Source organism: Leiobunum rupestre, chromosome 11 (assembly GCF_980474605.1).
Source record: "Leiobunum rupestre chromosome 11, qqLeiRupe1.1.hap1, whole genome shotgun sequence".
In the NCBI taxonomy this organism is placed as follows: Eukaryota; Metazoa; Arthropoda; class Arachnida; order Opiliones; family Sclerosomatidae; genus Leiobunum; species Leiobunum rupestre.
Window position 1 is genome coordinate 17,489,966 of NC_143394.1, and position 19,436 is coordinate 17,509,401.

Here is a 19,436-nt window from a genome sequence, read left to right on the forward strand (position 1 = left end):
TTTTATTTTCCGGAAAGTTAACAACACTAAATAGTCCCAAGGACACTCCGTTGGTTTGTATCCTCGAAGACAAACATAAAAAACCAGTAAATCATGGCATTCTTTAATCTAACCATTTTGAACCAAGCCTAATTTTCCGTATTTTGCAACACTCATTTTTCTAGTGTAATAACAACAAATAATAAAGTATTTATTTAAGGGGAAAGAATACAGTAAAAGCCTCTTTTTCGTTCAAGCTGAACGTTTCTGTTTTAACAATTACATAATTGAATTATATTTTTCTTATTTGGCTGAACCTTCCTCTAGTGCTTAAAATAATTTTGATAATTCTAATATTAATAGTTAACGAGATATAAGGTCCTAACTAAAGAATAGTTTGGGTGCTTGCCCAACTTGTTTAGCTCCGGGGGTCTGAATCAAAACGTAATAACTTAATTACTTTTAAATTTAAAATTGTCAAAATTATTTTAAGCACTAAACAAGAGGCTGTTCTACACTTAAATATTAATTGTTTTAAATTAAAATACAAAATTAAAAGATTTCAGCTTGAAATAGCGCGAGAGTAGACAATGGCCACTGTAGTCTTCCCCCTTAAAACCCCAAAACGGCACAACTGGTTTTAAAACTACAGATGAACGAGTTTATATCCATAACCGGATCCGGAGTAACCGGAATTTAGGGAAAACCGTACTAAATCTCGTGAATCTGAAAAAGACCACCCGGTAAGAACCGTTATTTACAACGATTTTTTTTTGCAGAGCGAAGAAAAATATCCGCAAAGAAGTTCTGTCGATATTTTTGATAACGCTTATTCCCAAACCGACTGTTCCTTCGATTGAAAGGATAGGGAAAAATGACTATAGATTTATAAGGAACTTAAACTTTAAAACACTATATTTTATTGAAAAAGCCGCGACTTCGAGCGCGTTATAAGAGATGAGAGTTGGAATCGAGGGCTAAAAGCGAAGGGACCCGTTAAAATAGTCGCCGGGGCCCGGGGTTTGTAAAAACTCGCTTTACCAGAAAACCCTTTACCGTATATTTTTTCCCCTCCCATCTTTTTCGGATTCCGCAGGGCAGCCCGCCTCCCAGCGACGATAGCAGCGCGCCCTGGTAGCGGGCTTCCACTCTATAGCGATCGAACGAGACGAGGGGATGAAATCGGCCAAAGCGGAGGGGGTAGGAAACGGGGGAAGGAACGGCGGCCGAGAGAGCGGCGAGGTCCGCTCGTTGGTGCAGTGCGGATCGGGATTACGGTACGGTCGGGCCCCTGAATCTTCGCTCCTCCGCGCGCTTTGTTCGGGGCCAACTCGCCCGAGCTTGAATCAAGGACCCCTCGAGCGCTACTACGTTTACGTCTTTATATTTTCATTGTCCCGTACGTTCGCGTATAACGCTCGCCGATAGTTTATATACTTATGATAACGCGAATTTTTGACTAGGAAGAATAAACGTCTAATCTACCATTTATTATCGGTGTATTAGAATGACGAAATAGATTTTATTGAGTCGGACGAATAAAATTCCGTTACGGTTCTCTTGGATTGTTAGAATATTTGATAGCTTCGGTAACGGCTCTTCTGGACTCTATGGAGATTTGGCGATTTTAGAAACAGTTGTTCTGGATTATACTGGCAAAAAATATATATCGCCGTTTGTAAAAGAAAAGAAAACGTAAACGTTAGTAACGATTCTCTTGGATTGTACGTAAAAAAGTATCAAGACGTAAGAAACGATTCTCCTGGATTGTACGTTTAAAAGTACCGAGACGTAAGAAACGATTATCTTGGATTGTACGTTAAAAAGTATCGTAAAGTCAGTACATATTCTCCTGGATTGGAATTTAAAAAAATATCGAGACGTAAGAAACGATTCTAGTGGATTGTACGTTAAAAAGTATCGAAACGTTAGTAACGATTCCCCTGGATTGTAATTTATAAAATTTAAAATATACTATGATTATCGAAAAGATTATGTTGGATTGTAAGACGAGTTTTTGAGGAGTGAGCCGCTGTGACGAATCTATCTTGGAGTGTAGTGCAAGATTTGGTTGTCAAGACTACGTCGTCGCGGTACGGTGGACACGGATATCGCGAAACTCTTGTCTCCATTAAGAGCGTCTTCCCCCTCCTTGGGTCAAAGCCTGCTGCGGGTTATTGACGGTCTCAACTGCACTAAAGGTAAGTGTCACTTCAACTCATCGCCGCCACCGCTTTCCTTTCAAACAAATGCCGCCCGTTTATTCATTCCGAGACTTCGCCCAAGATATTATTGCTCTGTACAAAGACCCCTTTTATGACCCTGGATTAGAGTCAAACACATTTAGTGTCTCAATTAAACCTCATCAATTCAGGCTCATTTCACCTATCAATTAAAGCTTATTTCACCTATCAATTAAAGCTTATTTCACCTATCAATTAAATCCTAAACGCCGTTTAAATAGCGGTCGTTGTTGCCATTTGGTTTGGTCCGAGAATTGCCCCAACCATACGTCGGTGTTGGGCCTTAGTAGACTATTATTAGATAGGATATTTTAAAAATTTAATCCCGTTACTGACGAATTGAACTTAAATATTTTTATATTGTAAAGGGAATTTTTGATAGTTGTTTCAATGATCCGCTACCTTCCATTATTTTTAATGTAACCTTAGCTGCATCGCTGCCCGGGGTTAAAGTAATATTGGATTATCTTCCCCGTCAAAATTATTGGCTGAATTACTCACAAATTAACTTTTTTAATTCACTTCCGTTGTAACAACAAATAATATAACTAAAACTAGATCTCAACGCCACTTTTTAAGCATATATTATTCCTTTGTCTGTTTTCAACCAAAACGGCGAATTTTCTTTAAATTAAAACGTTTAACTTACGATTACGCTCATCGATAACTCACTCTAAATGCTATTTCATTCTGACAAACAAAGTAACATCAGATTCGTTATTTTTTTTTAAGTTTCCTTATGACCATGATTGACAAATATACAATGTGGTAATTAATTTACAATTTGTTCACATTTGTAATTGAAATATTTCATTTGCGCTGTTTTGTTATTCAGTTCGATTTAGTCCTTTAACCCCGCTTCTTAATATTAATTTATTAAAATATTTGAACGCCCACATGAAACGGACACTCAAAGGTAAATTTTAAGAGAGAAAATTTCCGAGCTAAAGTTTCCAGATAAACGCGCGGAACCCTCCTACGAGCATTTTAGTAATAAAGGTAGCATTCTGCCTTTGAAAGTCGCCGTCAAGGGTTGTTAACCTTAGCCTCTGCTAATAAGTTCCTAAAACGTATCCCATTTCTTTTAAAGAACGAAACTGTAGGTCAGCACGAAATAAAATAATATCAGAAGTGCATAACATATCTTACGAGGGAAGAATGCAACCTAGGTTACGCGCATCAATCCTGAGCGGATCTAAAATATTGTTTTAAAATTTTTCACAATTTTATAAAATTAATAATTTTCTTTCAATTTGTGTTTAAAAAAAATCAGCGTGCTAATTTACTTATAAGAAAAAGTTTGGCTACCTTTACAAAAATTACTAGATAGCCCATATTTAGAACGACATCTGTCGAGCGAATTTCTTTTTATAATTTTCACCAGAAATCGACACTATGTAATTAGGGAACATATTGGAGCGCCGGATCCGCGTGTGTCGTTAAAAGTTTATAGTTTTAACGCGGATAGTTTTTATTTCCGAAATTCCACGGTAATTATAGCCATGGCTTAGAGCTTATAACCTAAATTCGTTATAATTTCTGTATGTAAAGAGAAGGCGGCGTTAACGGAAGCCTAATAAGTTAAGTTAACTTTATTTGCAGTTCAAAAAATGTTTTTCATTTATGGTTAAAAATGAAAGTAGCGAGTGTAGCTTTCAGTAAGCCTTGGGAAAGCTATATCTATCTATCTATTGTAATTTTTATTTTCTTTCCAAACTATAGAATTATGGGAATGACATTAGAGACATTTGACAATATATTCCCAGAATACCTATTCACGAACGCGAATAGTTTATATTTAAACTTAGGCCTTGGTTTAATCTTAAATTCGTTATAATTTATTTTCGTATAGAAATGGTCATTAAATGTAACCTAACAAATTAAGTTAGCTTTCTCAGTTCCAAAATAAAGTAATTATTCAGGTTAAAATAACAACCACCTTATAAATCGACCGAAACGAATAAAAAAAAACTAAATTTTGAAGATACGGTTGTCACATTTCCGAAATCGTATCAAACGCATCAAGTAGCGCGTTTATTTTCTAAACGATTTCAATTTGGTACAAATTAATAACGGAACAATTATTTTTATCTCACTTTCTCGCCTAGGGAGAATGAATTTTGAAAAAGGAAATTCGGTGTGAAATCCTTTGAAAATCCGCGACAAAAGATGCCAATAACAGGCAGCGTATCGAATGACAATTGAATAGGACACGAGCTTCCCGTCATTACGCTGGCTACTCGCGGACTCATTTCGAAATTCTCGAATTGAATAAAGAGGATAGTAACCGATCGAAGTCGTCAGCCACCACACCTCGTTCGCTCTTTGGAATCTTTGTCGACACCAGCGGCCAGAATACGAAGCTGACAACTTGCGGGGAAAGGAGCGACTCATTGGAACTGAGAAGATAGCGGATACAGTGACTAAAGGATTGTTATCGACAGCGGACCACGCGGCTCCGATAGAAAGCATGTTCGAAATTGGCTGAGATTAGTCGCGCCTTTGTTTCGGGAGTAAAACACCGCGGCGTTCGCGTTAATTAAGGAAAGCTCTCAGTTCCATAAAGGCAATACAGGCTGCAACAACAATAGAGACGGACATTATCATTCGACGACAGAACGCCTATCGCGAGCACCTTCGACGCCGAATGGGGCTCCCCCGCCCCGCGTGTCTATCGATTGCGGGGCCTTTCACACCCCCAAATCGGACAACGCGGAGGGAACTGTAAAATTGGACCGACGAGTTGCGAAATTTCATTAATACTTAAATCTATCAAAAGATAGCGATTCGCAACGAGCGCCGTATTGGAACGGCGAAGCTGCTAAATTGATGATCCCGGACGGGTTAAAACACGTCGCCCGTTAAATAACTTCGCCATTTATCAATACTCGTCTCTTAGCGCCCTCTGGATTTTAAATCGGCGGAATAAGAAGAAAGAAATATTAGAAAACCAAAAGGAAACAAGACGCGTTTAAAGACTCTTAAGAATATATCGAAGGTCCTTAACGGAATCGATTCTAAGCCTCGGTCGCTTCTTTTCTTTCTCGGCCGTCTTCGGTTCCGGCCGTAATGATCTGTCCGCTATCCGCAAGCTCGCCCTAATTATTCGACAAAACTTTCGCGCCGCCGCTAGAAAAGAAATATCAGAAAAACTCGCCGAATAAAAAAAAAATAAAACTTAATCGCTCTCCGAGAAATGAAGCGGAAAGTTCTCGGATCAGCCACTCGGCGGCGCTGCTCGCCCATTTCCGATTTCTGAATATGGATTACTCGACTCGCGTTCGCGCCGGTTACGTCTCTAGTTTACCATTTATACACGACAAACTCGACTATTTGCCAACGCAAATAAGGTGTATAGAATTTGTCATCCGAAGTCACGCTGCTAAACCGACTCGTACAAACGTGGAATTTCGCAACGAACGTGTCGAAACTCGCGCGCTTAAGCGGTGAACTCATTCAGATTAGACCAACCAGGAGCCATTACGCCCGATAAAGCGGATAAAACTAAGCGAAAATAATCCCAGGATATTTATAAAGTCGAGTAAAACTTCTCAACAAGGATTGAAATTTGATCGGCCAACTGAAAATGAACATCTTGAATAAAGCGAGTATGGGGTTGTGTCGGGGGCCCAAAAGCGAGAGCGTCCCCAGTCAGCATTCGCAGTGTGGCGGACACGCGTACCACGGCCCGCTGACGGCGGCCTTGGCGGCCTTCTTGTTGGCCTGGATCGCCACCTTCGAGATGGCCGACGCGGGTCGCCAAGAGGGCGAGCCTCAACGCTCAAGTTACGGCCTGGAGCCGTACTCGCTGCTGGAGCCACCCTACGACCGGACTCAAGGTAATTATTCATCTTTTGTTTGCAAAATGCGCGCTGTAGCTAATAATTAGTCGCGACTGTAGCGGATCCCATTAAGCCATTACGCGGGACGAGCGACCGCGAACTGCCCTTTACTGCCTTCACTTACTAAGTCCAATATCTGAATTTTGGAAATTCTTATATTTGAACTTCGGAAGCTCAATATTTTGAACTTTGGAAGATCAATATTTGAACTTTGGAAGTACAAAATTTGAACTTTGGAAGTTCAAAATTTGAACTTTGGAAGATCAAAATTTGAACTTTGGAAGATCAATATTTGAACTTTGGAAGATCAATATTTGAACTTTGGAAGTTCAATATTTGAACTTTGGAAAGTCCAATAACTGAACTTTGGAAAGTCCAATATCTGATTGGAAGTTCAATATCTGATTAGAAGTTCAATATCTGTATCTTAATTTAAAAAGTCCAATATTTTAATTTTGGGAGTCCAATATTTGAAATTTGGAAGTTCAATATATTAAATATTAGAAGTCAAATATTTAAACTTTCGAAGTTGAATAATTGATCTTTGGAAGTTCAATATTTTAAATTTTAGTAGTTAAATATCTGAATTTTAGTAAAATTAATTATATGTTATTTGGTTTTAATAATGGCGCAAATAACATAAATAACAAACATTTATCTAAATATTAACAAATCAAGTTTGGGGAAATGTTTTCGATATTTGGCAAAACAACGAAAAGAAGAACCACTTAAAACTACTAAATTTCCAGATAATGTATCTGCTAATACCAAAAATGTATTGATTTATACTTAGGGCGAATGACTATGGTGAACTTTCCCCCGGCACCAGAGGGGGGGGGGGGAACACATCACCGGCGTCCGCTTCAATGGCGTCGGAAGTAGCTTACTCCTTAAGCATGATGGGGATTCGGAGCCACGCTCATAGTCATTCTCTCCAAGTACAAATCAATACATGCTTGCTGAAAATAGGAAGGCATACGCAAATGCTTGTCTTCATACAACATAGTTATTTATATTTAAATCTGTGAGGTCCAAAAATGTTGGATCGTGAAACCTAGGAGCAACACACGCCAGGAGAACGCAGCTATAGTCTATAAACACGCTAACGCAGTGTTGTGTACAAATTTCATTGAACGAACCTTTAAGCTGAACGTTTTACGGGGGGGGGGGAAGACAATTTCAGAATTTCCTCCTTCCGACGGCAGCAGGAGCTAAAGCGTCTAGCCAATGAAAACTGTACGCAAGAAAATGCACGACTTTTGACGTGTTACGTTCTCCTTGTGTGGGGTGCTGCGTTATTTGCTCCTAGGTGAAACAATGTTTATTTGAATCGAATATTCATAATTAAAGTTATCCGATTGAAATGGAATTTTGAACGTAACTAGGGGTACTTTGACGTAGGGGGGTCCAAATTCAAAATCTCCATTTGCGGTCTGAGATATTCGAGGTTAAAATTTATAACATGGCAGACTAGTGAAAAAGAAGGAACTAATTCAATCAAGGCGCGACTTACAACGACCTCGTGAAAAAGAAGGAATTAGGAGGCGCGACTTACATTTCACGAGATTTTGTACTTGGGAGGAATTCGCCTTAAGACTCGTTGTAACTAAGAAGCCCGTCGGCACTGGTTCATAATTTACAATACAGCGGACTAAGCGTGATTATTGTCGCCGTAATAACATACACCCGTTCCTAAGACTGGCTCCGAGAAGTTACCGGGGTAAAACTTAATCAAGTTTGATGGGGTGATAAATGAATACTATGGCCCGGATTTGAACCCCGCGCTTGTATTAATTCCGTATCTATTAAGTACCGGCCTCGCGCGGGCCCTCACCGGCACCCGGAACCGTAATTGGATCGTCATTAATACGGCAACGAGCTTAGCGAAACTCTCCAAAATCAAGGCGAACCTATACTTGACTTTTAGAAATGCGCCGCGGCGTACGAGTACCACCCTAATTCAGCCGTCCTGCCTAAATATGATCCTCGTCGTTTACGCGTACGCGGCAAGCTCAGCGATGACGGATTTATGATTTAAGCCAACGTTGCTGTTCCAAAATTAGTTTACCCATTTCAGAACCCATTCGCTGTAGTTCAAATACGCGCTGTAGTAGATACCGCTCCCGAAACTCACCGGGCCAATACGTATTTATAACCGCGAAACGGGAAAGGCATTCAAATACTGAGGTTCATCATGATGCTTGACTAGTTACTAGAAATGGGACGAATATAACGCTTTCTATAGAAATTCTAACGATTTGTAATTGGAATCCTATTTAAAATGTAGACAAAATGATTATTGAAGAGCTAAGGTTCATCGTGATGCCTGATTATAGTTACTAAGAGATGAATACTACCTGGGAAGTTGACGAGAAATTCTCCCTTACACAATTATCTATGGGATCCATATTGATCATAATGCCTGACTATATTACAAGAAATGAGAATTAAGAACAGAAAATAATGTAATATGAAAATGGTTTTGCGTAAAGGTGACAAGAAAGTCTAATTTAAAAATATATTCCATATAAATTCGATCAGAATCCTATAGAAAAATTACAAAAAAATGCTAAGGAATCTTTATTAAAACATTGAGGTTCATCTTCGCGGATAACTTAAGTTAGAGAAATAATAGGTGAATACTACCAGAAGATTGTAAAATGCGGTGCTTGAATCTGTCCAGAAAATCTCTCTTATGTTCTTTAGAATTGTAATCGAAATCCTATAGAAAATGACCCAAAATGTCTATAGAAGTGAAGAATATTAACCGAAGATTAAATCGGAAAATGGGGTGCGTAAAGTTGACAAGAAAGTATAAGTACGCCTAAAAACATTTCTATAGAAATTATGTAGAAGTGTAATAGTTCTCTATAAAAAAATGCGATAGTGCCTTTAAAATATTGTGTAATTTTTTCACAGCCATTGAAAACTCAGAAATTTGATTAAGGTGTTTTCTATAGAAATTGTTTAGGAAGTCTGTAGAAAAATTTGTAATGAATTACACAAGATTATTATTTGATTGCTAACCTGTTCTTCGAACAATTTGGACAAAGTACAACCAGATTCTTAAATAAAATTACTATTTTTGTTCAAGAATGTCGGTTAATATCAAGAAAATATTCTTTAGTTCTTATTATGAAATTCTTAGCAACTCTCGGTATGCGATGAAGTAATGCCATACTCGGAACAACTCCTTCTGCGTAGAGTTTGCAAGTTATCTCCCCACTGGTTTAAGGGGTTTTCCCCCGAGATCTTCGGTTTCCCCTTCCATAAAAACTTGTTGAGGTTAACGGTAATAGTTAGTGTAGGGAGCTGTTGGCTCGAACGCGTGGCATGCAGGGCTTGCCACCACCCTCCTACGCATTGTAACCCGGCCACCTGAACTAATGGCTTCAAAAGTCGCATGATGACTTAGGCCTAAGGTGGTGCCTTGGGTATTAGCTTAGCTGATGATGATGATGATGATGATGATGAGTGTTTGAATTTCCCAAACAATGCTTCTTATCAAGAACGTATTTAGGTTGCAGAGAATTGAAACTGCATCGCCATCTGTTGGGAACTTGTTTTTAAATATTTTCCTTAGCACAATCCACCAACTATTTTGATATTTATAATTCATAATATTAATTAAATCATTCAATTCGACATTTTATACACTAAATTAAGTTTCAAATATTACTTTTCTTTAACAGACGCTTTCTTGAAATATAAAAGTTGAAGTTCTCGAGAACGATACTAGATAAATTACACTACAGAATTTCGGTTTTCTTTAAAAGCTGGTTTCACACTCGACGGAAAATATGCCGGAAAGACGATAATAAACGCCGAGATGAAAATGGATTCCCATTCGATATACCGCTAACGTTCAACTTTACGCTGCTAATTTTCCGTCGAGTGTGAAACCAGCTTAAGGCAAAAACTTAGGTAGTAGATCATGTAGTCTTCTGTTTTTAGTAACCTGAAATATTTCTTATTATATTTTTAAATAAATATTAAATATCAATTGTTCGACACTTAGGACACGAAAAGTACTTTAACGGTATCAGTGAAATGGTCATTTCTGTATATTCTGTGAACTCTTTGTAAATGTCAAATCTTCGATTAGATAGTTTCTTGATCATTAACGTCCAAAAGCGTAGTCTTTCAAAGTCGATATCTTAACTTAGATAAATAGAAAAATTTTCTTTCGATATCTTCAAAAGTTAATTAAAGGAGAAACAAAAGTGACGTAGAGAGCACTGCATCTTGACGTAAAAGGTCGTAGCTCGCCAGCGCCTTAAGCGGACTCCTTCGTAACTAGATTCAGCCAAGGTGTTTCCTTTTCCCCAAAAACGCCACTTTCACTTCCCTTTAAAAACTGACATTATTCTAAGAATTTTAGCAAAAAGATTTATTATTAGACTAAAACTAAGAATTTGTACTTGGGAAAATGGCTATGTTGAGACGACACGGCACGAGGGGGGGAGGAAAAACGTCACCGTCATACGCTTCAGTTGCGTCTAAACATAATCATTCGCTAAAATGAAACCATAAATACATTTTGATAAAACATATTCTAGTCATTTTTAGCATCCCAGATCACGTCTCAGATAGATCAGGCAGGGAACTGGGCTGGGCAGAGGGCATTTGTCCTCCCAAAATATTTACCGGAAGGGCACCCAAGGTTTTGTTCGCTTCAAAACTTGAAATTTCCTAGATAATCATTTATTAAATATTCATAGAAATCTTCCCTATTTTAGTACAAAGTATGACTTTAAATGGACATAAAATTTCACAAATTATCGGGCCCTTAAAAAGCATTTCTAAAGCGCTGGAAGGTCACGCGCATAGATTGGCTTGCCTCTCCAATTTCCCGCGCATTCCAGCGATCCGCGCTAGTCTAATAATGTTGATACAGGTCCGGCATTAGCTAGTCTCTCGCGTAACTAAGCTCGATATCCCCCTGCGCTGTATCTAATTTGGTTTACCCATTTGATAAGACATTCTGTTGGCTGAAAACGCACGAACGTTGTCGGACCCCCGAAACGGAAAAGCTTCGGCGACGCGTTCCAATTTCGTTTAAGCCTAAAGACGAGGCCATAACGCTTTAGAACGTCGAGGCTCGTTTCGTCCGTACGACGGCCAAGGCCTAGGCTCGGTTGACCTCTCTATCGCGTCTCACTACCCGCCCCTATAATCGAGAGCAATGCCGCGCTATTGCCCGGCCCACCGTCAGGCACGCGAGCCAAGGCCCAAGGCCCGAGTTAACTGGGGGTAATTTCGCGAATCTACCGGTGAGAGAGGTACCGGCCGCCTCATTTCCGAAACTATGAGACGAATGAATTCGAAAACAGTTCTCCCGAAAACGATACTACGATTCCTGAATTGCCTCTTTTCGATTTCTTAGGCCTTAGTGTTTTTATTTCTTATATTATCGTCGTCCGCACGCGTGGCTATTTCCGAGATTCTTGTATATGGGAAAATTTATAGAGACGCTTACGTAGCGGTGGACAATTTACGACAAGTTTGTTGTGCAAACCTAAAAATAAATTATTCGGGCGAGCGCTAGGAATTCAGTTGGTCTTGATCGTCTACTAATTGCTAATTTTAATGACGCCAGAATTTGCCTTTACAAACGGGGTTTAAATGTTATTTTCGCGATGATGGAAAATCTTTAGCGTAATTAATTTTATTCAATATTGTGACTCCACGTTGGTCATTGTGCGTGTTCAATGAACAATGAAGCCAATTTCTGTATATTTTATAAACATTTTACAATTTTTACTAGAAATACCCGTTTAAAATTTCGATCAGTAGCTTTCAACTTCAACTTTGACAACTATACCCTTATTTCTTTTCAAAACCAAAGATAACTCAAATTTTCATTATCAGTTTAAGCTAAACAATACAATACCTGAAAAGTAAACCAATAAATCTATTAATCTATTAAATGAACGTTTATCGGTTATTTGCGTCGTGGTACGTGCTGATCAATTCAGATTCATTTAGGCCCCTATTTTGGGGGTCCGTCCGGGATTAAATGAAAATAGTTTAGTTTAAAAGTTAATCGCTGTTTTCCTTTCTTCGAAGGATTTCATGTTTTCAAAATCTGTTTTATTAGATTTATTTTTCGAGCATTCTGTTGTACAACTAGGTTGCTCAACCGAATTGCTTCGCAACCATACGCGAGTGGAACATATTGAGTAGGGCGAAAAAAGCCAACGTTTCCGACGTCAATTTCTGAATCCAGGGAGTTATTTTTCCAGCCCATTAGACTCGTCTTCTTCGACCCGTACGTATGGGTTTTTCGAACGAAAATATATACCTTTTGTCCTTAAAATATTTTTTTGCCCGGCACAAAACCATCTTCCCTATCTCTTTTTCCAAATTCCCTCAACCTATCTTTCCATACATATATGTTTTTTTTTTCAAGCAAACTCCACGACCCACTCGAAAAGTTTTCGAAGCGTAGAAAGAGGTCCCCCCCCCCCCCTAATAGCAATACGCACCAAGGGTTATCGTCAACTGAGCGGATCGGATACTGAGTAACGAGAGAAAGCATAATTTCCTCTAAAATTGCTTCGATTTGCGAGGCACGCGCGGCAATGCCGCAGTGAATATAATGTCTTCGATTTTTCTCTAAAAGGGCGCCGAGGCTTAGAACGAGAGAGGCTTTTTTTATCAATATCTCTAAACAGATCCTCAAATCGTCAACTGAGACAATAATGAGATATTTATTAAGTGAAAACTGCTGCGGTTTTAACGTACCGTCAAAAAATGATGATGTTGAGCGTGGCCAATGCACGCTGGCTTCGTTTAGTCGATAAGTAGTCTTGAAAAAATAACAAGAGTCTTTTCATTCTCGCCAACTTGACGCTTTTCAAATCGAAATTGAAATCGAATTGAGTCATTGCTTCTGATAGAGTTGTAAGAATTTTTAATCTCATTTGCCATCGGAATGAAGTTAACTGTTGTAACAGGACGTTTTTTATATAGAGGTCAGTGCACTTTCCCATCACGACCTAACCTGTTTGTCAAAGTCTACTACTAGTGGAGGAAAGGAAGTACATAAGGGTTAAATATATCGGTGTCTCGTCGTGCCATCTAACTACCGCTGGTGGAAACTTAATTTTTAGCCTCATCCCCTTTAGTTAAAGATGGGAAAGAGGCTGTTATTTTCGACGCTGTTGTTGGCGGTGGTGGTGTAAGTTCATTCAGAGCCGCGCTAGCACCGAATGCCACCCGCTAAACATTACATTATCTTCAACGGCTAGAGATTTAATTAGGGTGTAATTCTATAGGTATTAGTTCCCTCTCTCTAACCATGTCAGTGCCGTACCGTTTTTAAAAACCGAAAGGGGATTTTAGTCCCTAAAACGATAATTAGGCTCCGAAACATATGTGCAGTAATTGCTTTTCATTTGAGATGTGTCATTGTACATTTATATTGAAAACATGGCAATTTCAAACAAAAATAAATTATCGATTTTGAATTTCTATCAATTATAGAAAGATCTCTTACCAACTCCACCACGACCGTTGAACTTGTACATTTAAAAATTGTTCCCCTGGGAAATGAGATGGGGATGACACTAATATTATGGCCTGGGTCATTTAGTTTTTAAATTATGATAGATTTCATAAAGGTTGTACGATATCAATTGAATCTTAAATTTTTATAAAACAATATAACTTATCTTTAAATATTAAGATATTATTACAAATAATTAAGAAGACCAAATAATTTTACTGGTACCATCTGTGAGGGTGACTTTTTTTCGGCCCGACACTGACGAAAGAGTTAAAAAAACGGGGTTTGCATCGACCTCTTCATAAAAAGATCATGGTTCTAATATGATACATTTTTCGCAGACAATTTTAGCCCATTGACTAGCAATCCCTTATTCTTAAAATAACATATTCTGGTCAATTTTAGGCATAGTTGACCAATTACTTAATACAATTGACTAAATATTTGTTTTATAAAATTGGTTATCTGTTCTATACAACCGGTTATTGGTTTTATATAAGGTCACTCCGAAAAAAGTGATCAATTTCGTCCGAAAGATGTCTCTTATTCCCCTTCTACTATTTTGTTTATAGAACGATCAAAGGATTATAAATAATATATAAGGATTTTTATAAGACAATCTTTTGGGCAATGGTCTAATTGTTGACTCAAACCTCGAAACACGTTCATGCCCTTTAGCAATAGGTCTTCACCGTAATATATTTTTCTAACAAGCCCTTGCTTTCAAAATGAAATCTTGCTATTAATTTTGCGCGTGATATTATAATTCATATGAAATATTTTTAATTAAAATTTAAAAGATGGCGCTGCGATAATTGGGGCTTGTTTTCCTAGTATATTTCTGAATTAATTTAAATATGATTAAAGTGGTTTTCACGCCCTTAAAATATGAAAAACGTGATAAGACGTGGAAGATATATTTATAAAACGAAAGCGGCTGAACAAGGACGAAATCCCAGAACAATTTTGCAATGAAGACGTTGTGGCCAGCAGCACCAGCGAGAGGCGTGTGCCGCCAAATGTAGAGAGGGGTAAACCGCTAAGGGGAGCCACTGTAGAGAGTGTGGAATGACTCCGCGCGTTACGCGTGTTAGGGCACTATTAAAATCCGCTAATTCATTTGGCCGACCGTGAAATGATGGCCATCAGAGACCCCTTTCATTTGTTTCGCTAATGATCTCCATGCAAATAAGCGACAACCCGGAGTGGACAGCTTACTTAGAGCAGAAGGACAACGACCACCGGCCCACCCGCCCACCCACGCTCGGCCAAACAAATTGAAAAAGCAATATGCTGGGCTATATTGAGGGCTTCGAGGAAAGGCCAGTCACGGACCGTATCGGACAGGCTGAGTGTAATTGCTAATGAACCTAATGACGTCACAGATCGAGGCGCAGCCGCGTGACCTTTTCTCTCATAGTCACTGTCGAGTTACAAATTATTGGAAGTACCAGCTACAGTCGCGCCCCCTATACACTTTTGGAATATTTCAGTTTAAAGGTTGATTCACCAGTTTTACATTTGTTTAAATGTTTTGTCATTTGTTTTTTAAGCAAAGCTTCCTTAGCCTAAAAATTACCACATTAATATATTAATATCTCAACTGATGTCCTTTGATGAAAATGAAATGAAATGTTACTATTTGAAGCCCGTCATTTTTTCTCAAAATATACATTTGTTCTCGCTACCTGAGAGCAAAAGTCAAGTAAGTCGAGATACGTGACTATTAAAAGAAATTCAAAATAAGAATCCTTGAGTGTTTTTCAATTGAGGTGACTCAGTACAAAATTTTCAATATATATTTTCACTCTATTTTTTATCAATTTTCATTGTTAGATTAACATTGTTATTATGCTAGATTTCAAACTTAAAACTCGTTTTCCTCAAATAGGGGTTTCCAGACTTGCTTGACTCTTGCTCTAAGGTAGCGTTCTAATGTATAGTATTGATCATTGGCTAGATATAACCGGTTATTTAAAATAATTTACGCAGTATTTGAAATAGTCAACCGGTTGTTAGAAATAGTTCACCGAATATTGATTGTAATTAACAGCTCTTTGGAAGTAGTTAACCGGGTACTTCAAATATTTAACTTGTTATTCGAAATATTTCTCCGATTATTGCTTCGAAATAGTTCACGGGTTATTTAAAATAAGCAAATATTTGTTACAAAAGACCAATGAAATGGTTTCAGAAATCAATAAAGGCGTTAAAATACCACTCGTTAGCTTAAAAAGGTTAGTAAGACTACTGAAACCAAACATGCGTGCTAAAATGTTATTTAGCGATCGCTCGATTATATATTATAGTTTAACAGTTACTAACTATAATGGACCAATAAATTGCTTTAATTGAACAATTAATTTTTATAATTGAGCAATTAATTGGTATAATAGACCGATGATTTGTTGTATAAAACCCACTATTTTGTTTTAATGACCGGTTAATTAATTGTTATAATGGACCAATTATTTGTTATAATTGACCAATTAGTTGTTATAATTGATCAATAAGTTGTTATAATTGATCAATTAATTGGTATAATAGACCGATGATTTTTTGTATAAAACCCACTATTTTGTTTTAATGACCGATTAATTAATTGTTATAATTGACCAATTAATTGTTAAAATTGACCAATTAATTGTTATAATTGACCAATTAGTTGTTATAATTGACCAATTTGTTGTTATAATTGACCAATTAATTGGTATAATTGACCAATTAATTGGTATAATTGACCAATTAATTGTTGTAATTGACCAATTAATTGTTATAATTGACCAGTTAATTGGTATAATAAACTGATGATTTGTTGTATAAAACCGACTATTTTGTTTTAGTGACCGGTTAATTGTTCTATGTAATCAACTCTTTGTTCAACGCAACCGGTTATTTGATATTTGCTTTCGCTTTTATCTACACGATAAAAGCTTTCAATTTTATTCAAAAGATGTCGCCGATTGCCATTGTTCGTTTGGTTTATGGAAGGATCGAACGATTATAAATAATATACAAGGATATTTATCAGATAAACTTTTTTTTCCTTTGGTCTGATTGTTGATCGAAAGGCGAATACACTTTCAACGGGCACACACCCTTGAGCGCAACAAATACTAACTAATGACCATACACCAACGAGTCGGGGCCACTTAGTAGGTAAACAAGAGTGGTTTGCCTCTCTAAGTTTGACCTAGTTGGCAGCGATGCTCGCAAAAATAGGCCAATATCGCCGACGGCCAAGATGCTCCTAGGCCTTGGCTAGGAAATCATGATAAAAATAAATAAAAGCTTCGGAGGAAAGGTTATTGACAAATGGCCAGTCATTTACCTCGCTAAAAGACGAGAGGCCTAAATTGTTCAGCTAGGCCTTTGTACTTATCAGGTCGGATAAAAACTTTAGCTTTCATCCGGACTTATGCTTTCACTCGGGTTACGTAACTGGTTTTCAGTAAAACACGCAACTCGAAAAAGCGTAATATTATTTTAAAATCCAATTATAATATATTATTTTGATTTATTTTTTATAATAAGATTTTATTTTCTACATAAAACATTTACTCGTTGGGCAGCACTGGCATAGATACCAATTAAGTTTATATGGTAAAGGATTGCATATTAATTAAAATTTATTGATCTGTATATTAACCTTAGTAAATACGTCACAAAGATAACATTAACTTGCTTTTCAATTTACATTATAGCTGGTAATTTTAAATTTTAAACTAACATGAACTAACTTAGGTACAGCCAAAAACACACATTTTTGTTAAATATCTTCCCCACCTTTGATTTCCTTTTCATTATATAAAGACGAAATGCAGTTTTCAATTTAAAGAACTGGTTTTTGTATTATATATGTCCCTTCTTAAGACCGAGGCCTATCTGCAATATTCGAATCAATCATTTTCATACTCGTCCATGGACTAAAAAAGAAAATATCAATCTATTTGAATGAAAATAACACTTAAATGAAAACGAAAAGAAGTCCAACGTTTAGCTTTGAATCGATAGAGTATAGATGAAAGAATATCTGTGCCTCAAGTGAGCCGATTTCCACAGTCTCACTGTCATTTGTAATAATTTATAGTCGCCACTTATAAATAAATTGCCCTACTTCCCCTGCGTATTCCTAGTAAGTAATCACGTATGAACGTTAATAGAAAGTTTAAAGGGAATTTGATCTTCCATATTTATGTTGGATGAACGAATTTCTCATTTCTGCCACCAGGTTTAGAGAGGTTAGGGTAGATTGGCGCTATTTACGTTAAGAACCAATTGTAGAGCGTGTTAGTAGGTTTGGAAAAGCTGATTTCAGCTCAAAATTTATGAGCAAAAAGAGAGCTGCACCTTTTTGACCTCTCAACTCAGAGCGAGAGAAGTGGGGCGCCTTTTTCATCTCCCAAATGAGAGCGAGCAGAGAGGGGTGCCTTTTTCACCTCTCAAGTGAGAGTGAGCAGAGAGGGGTGCCTTTTCACCTCTCAAGTGAGAGTGAGCAGAGAGGGGTGCCTTTTTCACCTCTCAAGTGAGAGTGAGCAGAGAGGGGCGCCTTTGTCACCTCTCAAGTGAGAGTGAGCAGAGAGGGGTGCCTTTTTCACCTCTCAAGTGAGAGTGAGCAGAGAGGGGCGCCTTTTTCACCTCTCAAGTGGGAGTGAGCAGAGAGGGGCGCCTTTTTCACCTCTCAAGTGAGAGCGAGCAGAGAGGGGCGCCTTTTTCACCTCTCAAGTGAGAGTGAGCAGAGAGGGGTGCCTTTTTCACCTCTCAAGTGAGAGTGAGCAGAGAGGGGTGCCTTTTTCACCTCTCAAGTGAGAGTGAGCAGAGAGGGGTGCCTTTTTCACCTCTCAAGTGAGAGTGAGCAGAGAGGAGTGCCTTTTTCACCTCTCAAGTGAGAGTGAGCAGAGAGGGGCGCCTTTTTCACCTCTCAAGTGAGAGCGAGCAGAGAGGGGCGCCTTTTTCACCTCTCAAGTGAGAGCGAGCAGAGTAAGGAGATTTTTTCGTGTCTCAAAAAGAGGGGATTCTTTTTCGCCTATTAAAAGAGAGCAACCCTATAGGACACCTTTAAAATGAGTGCGAGAAGTGAGAGGTGCCTTTTCGTCTCTCAAATAAGAGCGAGAAGAGGCGGGCGCCTTTTTCATCTCTCAAAGAAAGCGAGCAGAGAGGGGCGTCTTCCCACCTCTCAAATGAGAGCGAGCAGAGGGGTACCTTTTTACCTCTCAAAGAGAACGTAGAAGAGAGAAGCTTCTATTTGGCTTCATAATTGAGAAGTGCCGATTCCGCCTCTCAAATGAGCAGGGCCGGATTAACCAATAGGCCGAATAGGCCTGGGCCTAGCCGCCTAGGGCACCAAGCCTACAAGGGGCACAAAGAGGGTTCGGAAAAAATAAAAGTACAAAACTTTAATCATTTGCTTTTCACAAAATATTTTCCGGAGTAATTTTAGTAAATGCGTCCACCCCTATGAACCAAAAACGTTTGATTGTCACATTCTCGGACGGACTGCCGTCTAGCCCCTGACGACATACTAAATCTTGCAGCAAAATGAATTTTCCTTCCATTTCTCAATTATAAATTGAGGAAGCGCCTAGCTCGCTATTGAAAGGGGGCGCCAAAATTAACTTGGGCCTAGGGCCCCATAAAGTCTTAATCCGGCCCTGCAAATGAGCTCCAAAAGAAAAAACCGACGATTACGCCTCTCAATTTAAGGCGAAAAGAGTGAGAAGCAGAGATTCCCCCCTTAAATGAGTGATATCAAACTAGCGAACGTGAGTGGTGCGAAATTTCCATCACTGCAAACAAGACCTTTGAATTTTCTGAGCTTCCTCAGGCGGTTTATCCAATAGGCTGACTAGGCTTAAGCTTTAG

General features: G+C 38.3%; 1 protein-coding gene across 1 annotated transcript in view; it reads left to right on the forward strand.

Annotated features, from left to right (window-relative positions):
* The first annotated feature begins 1,974 nt into the window (after positions 1-1,974).
* LOC149921865 (uncharacterized) overlaps positions 1,975-19,436 on the forward strand; it is an 87,558-nt gene continuing 70,096 nt past the window's right edge. Inside the window, exons 1-2 of the mRNA XM_090163624.1 lie at positions 1,975-2,180; positions 4,331-6,061. Of these exons, the coding sequence (XP_090019750.1) occupies positions 5,809-6,061 (253 nt within the window). The 5' untranslated portion in view covers positions 1,975-2,180; positions 4,331-5,808. The remainder of the gene's footprint in view (positions 2,181-4,330; positions 6,062-19,436) is intronic.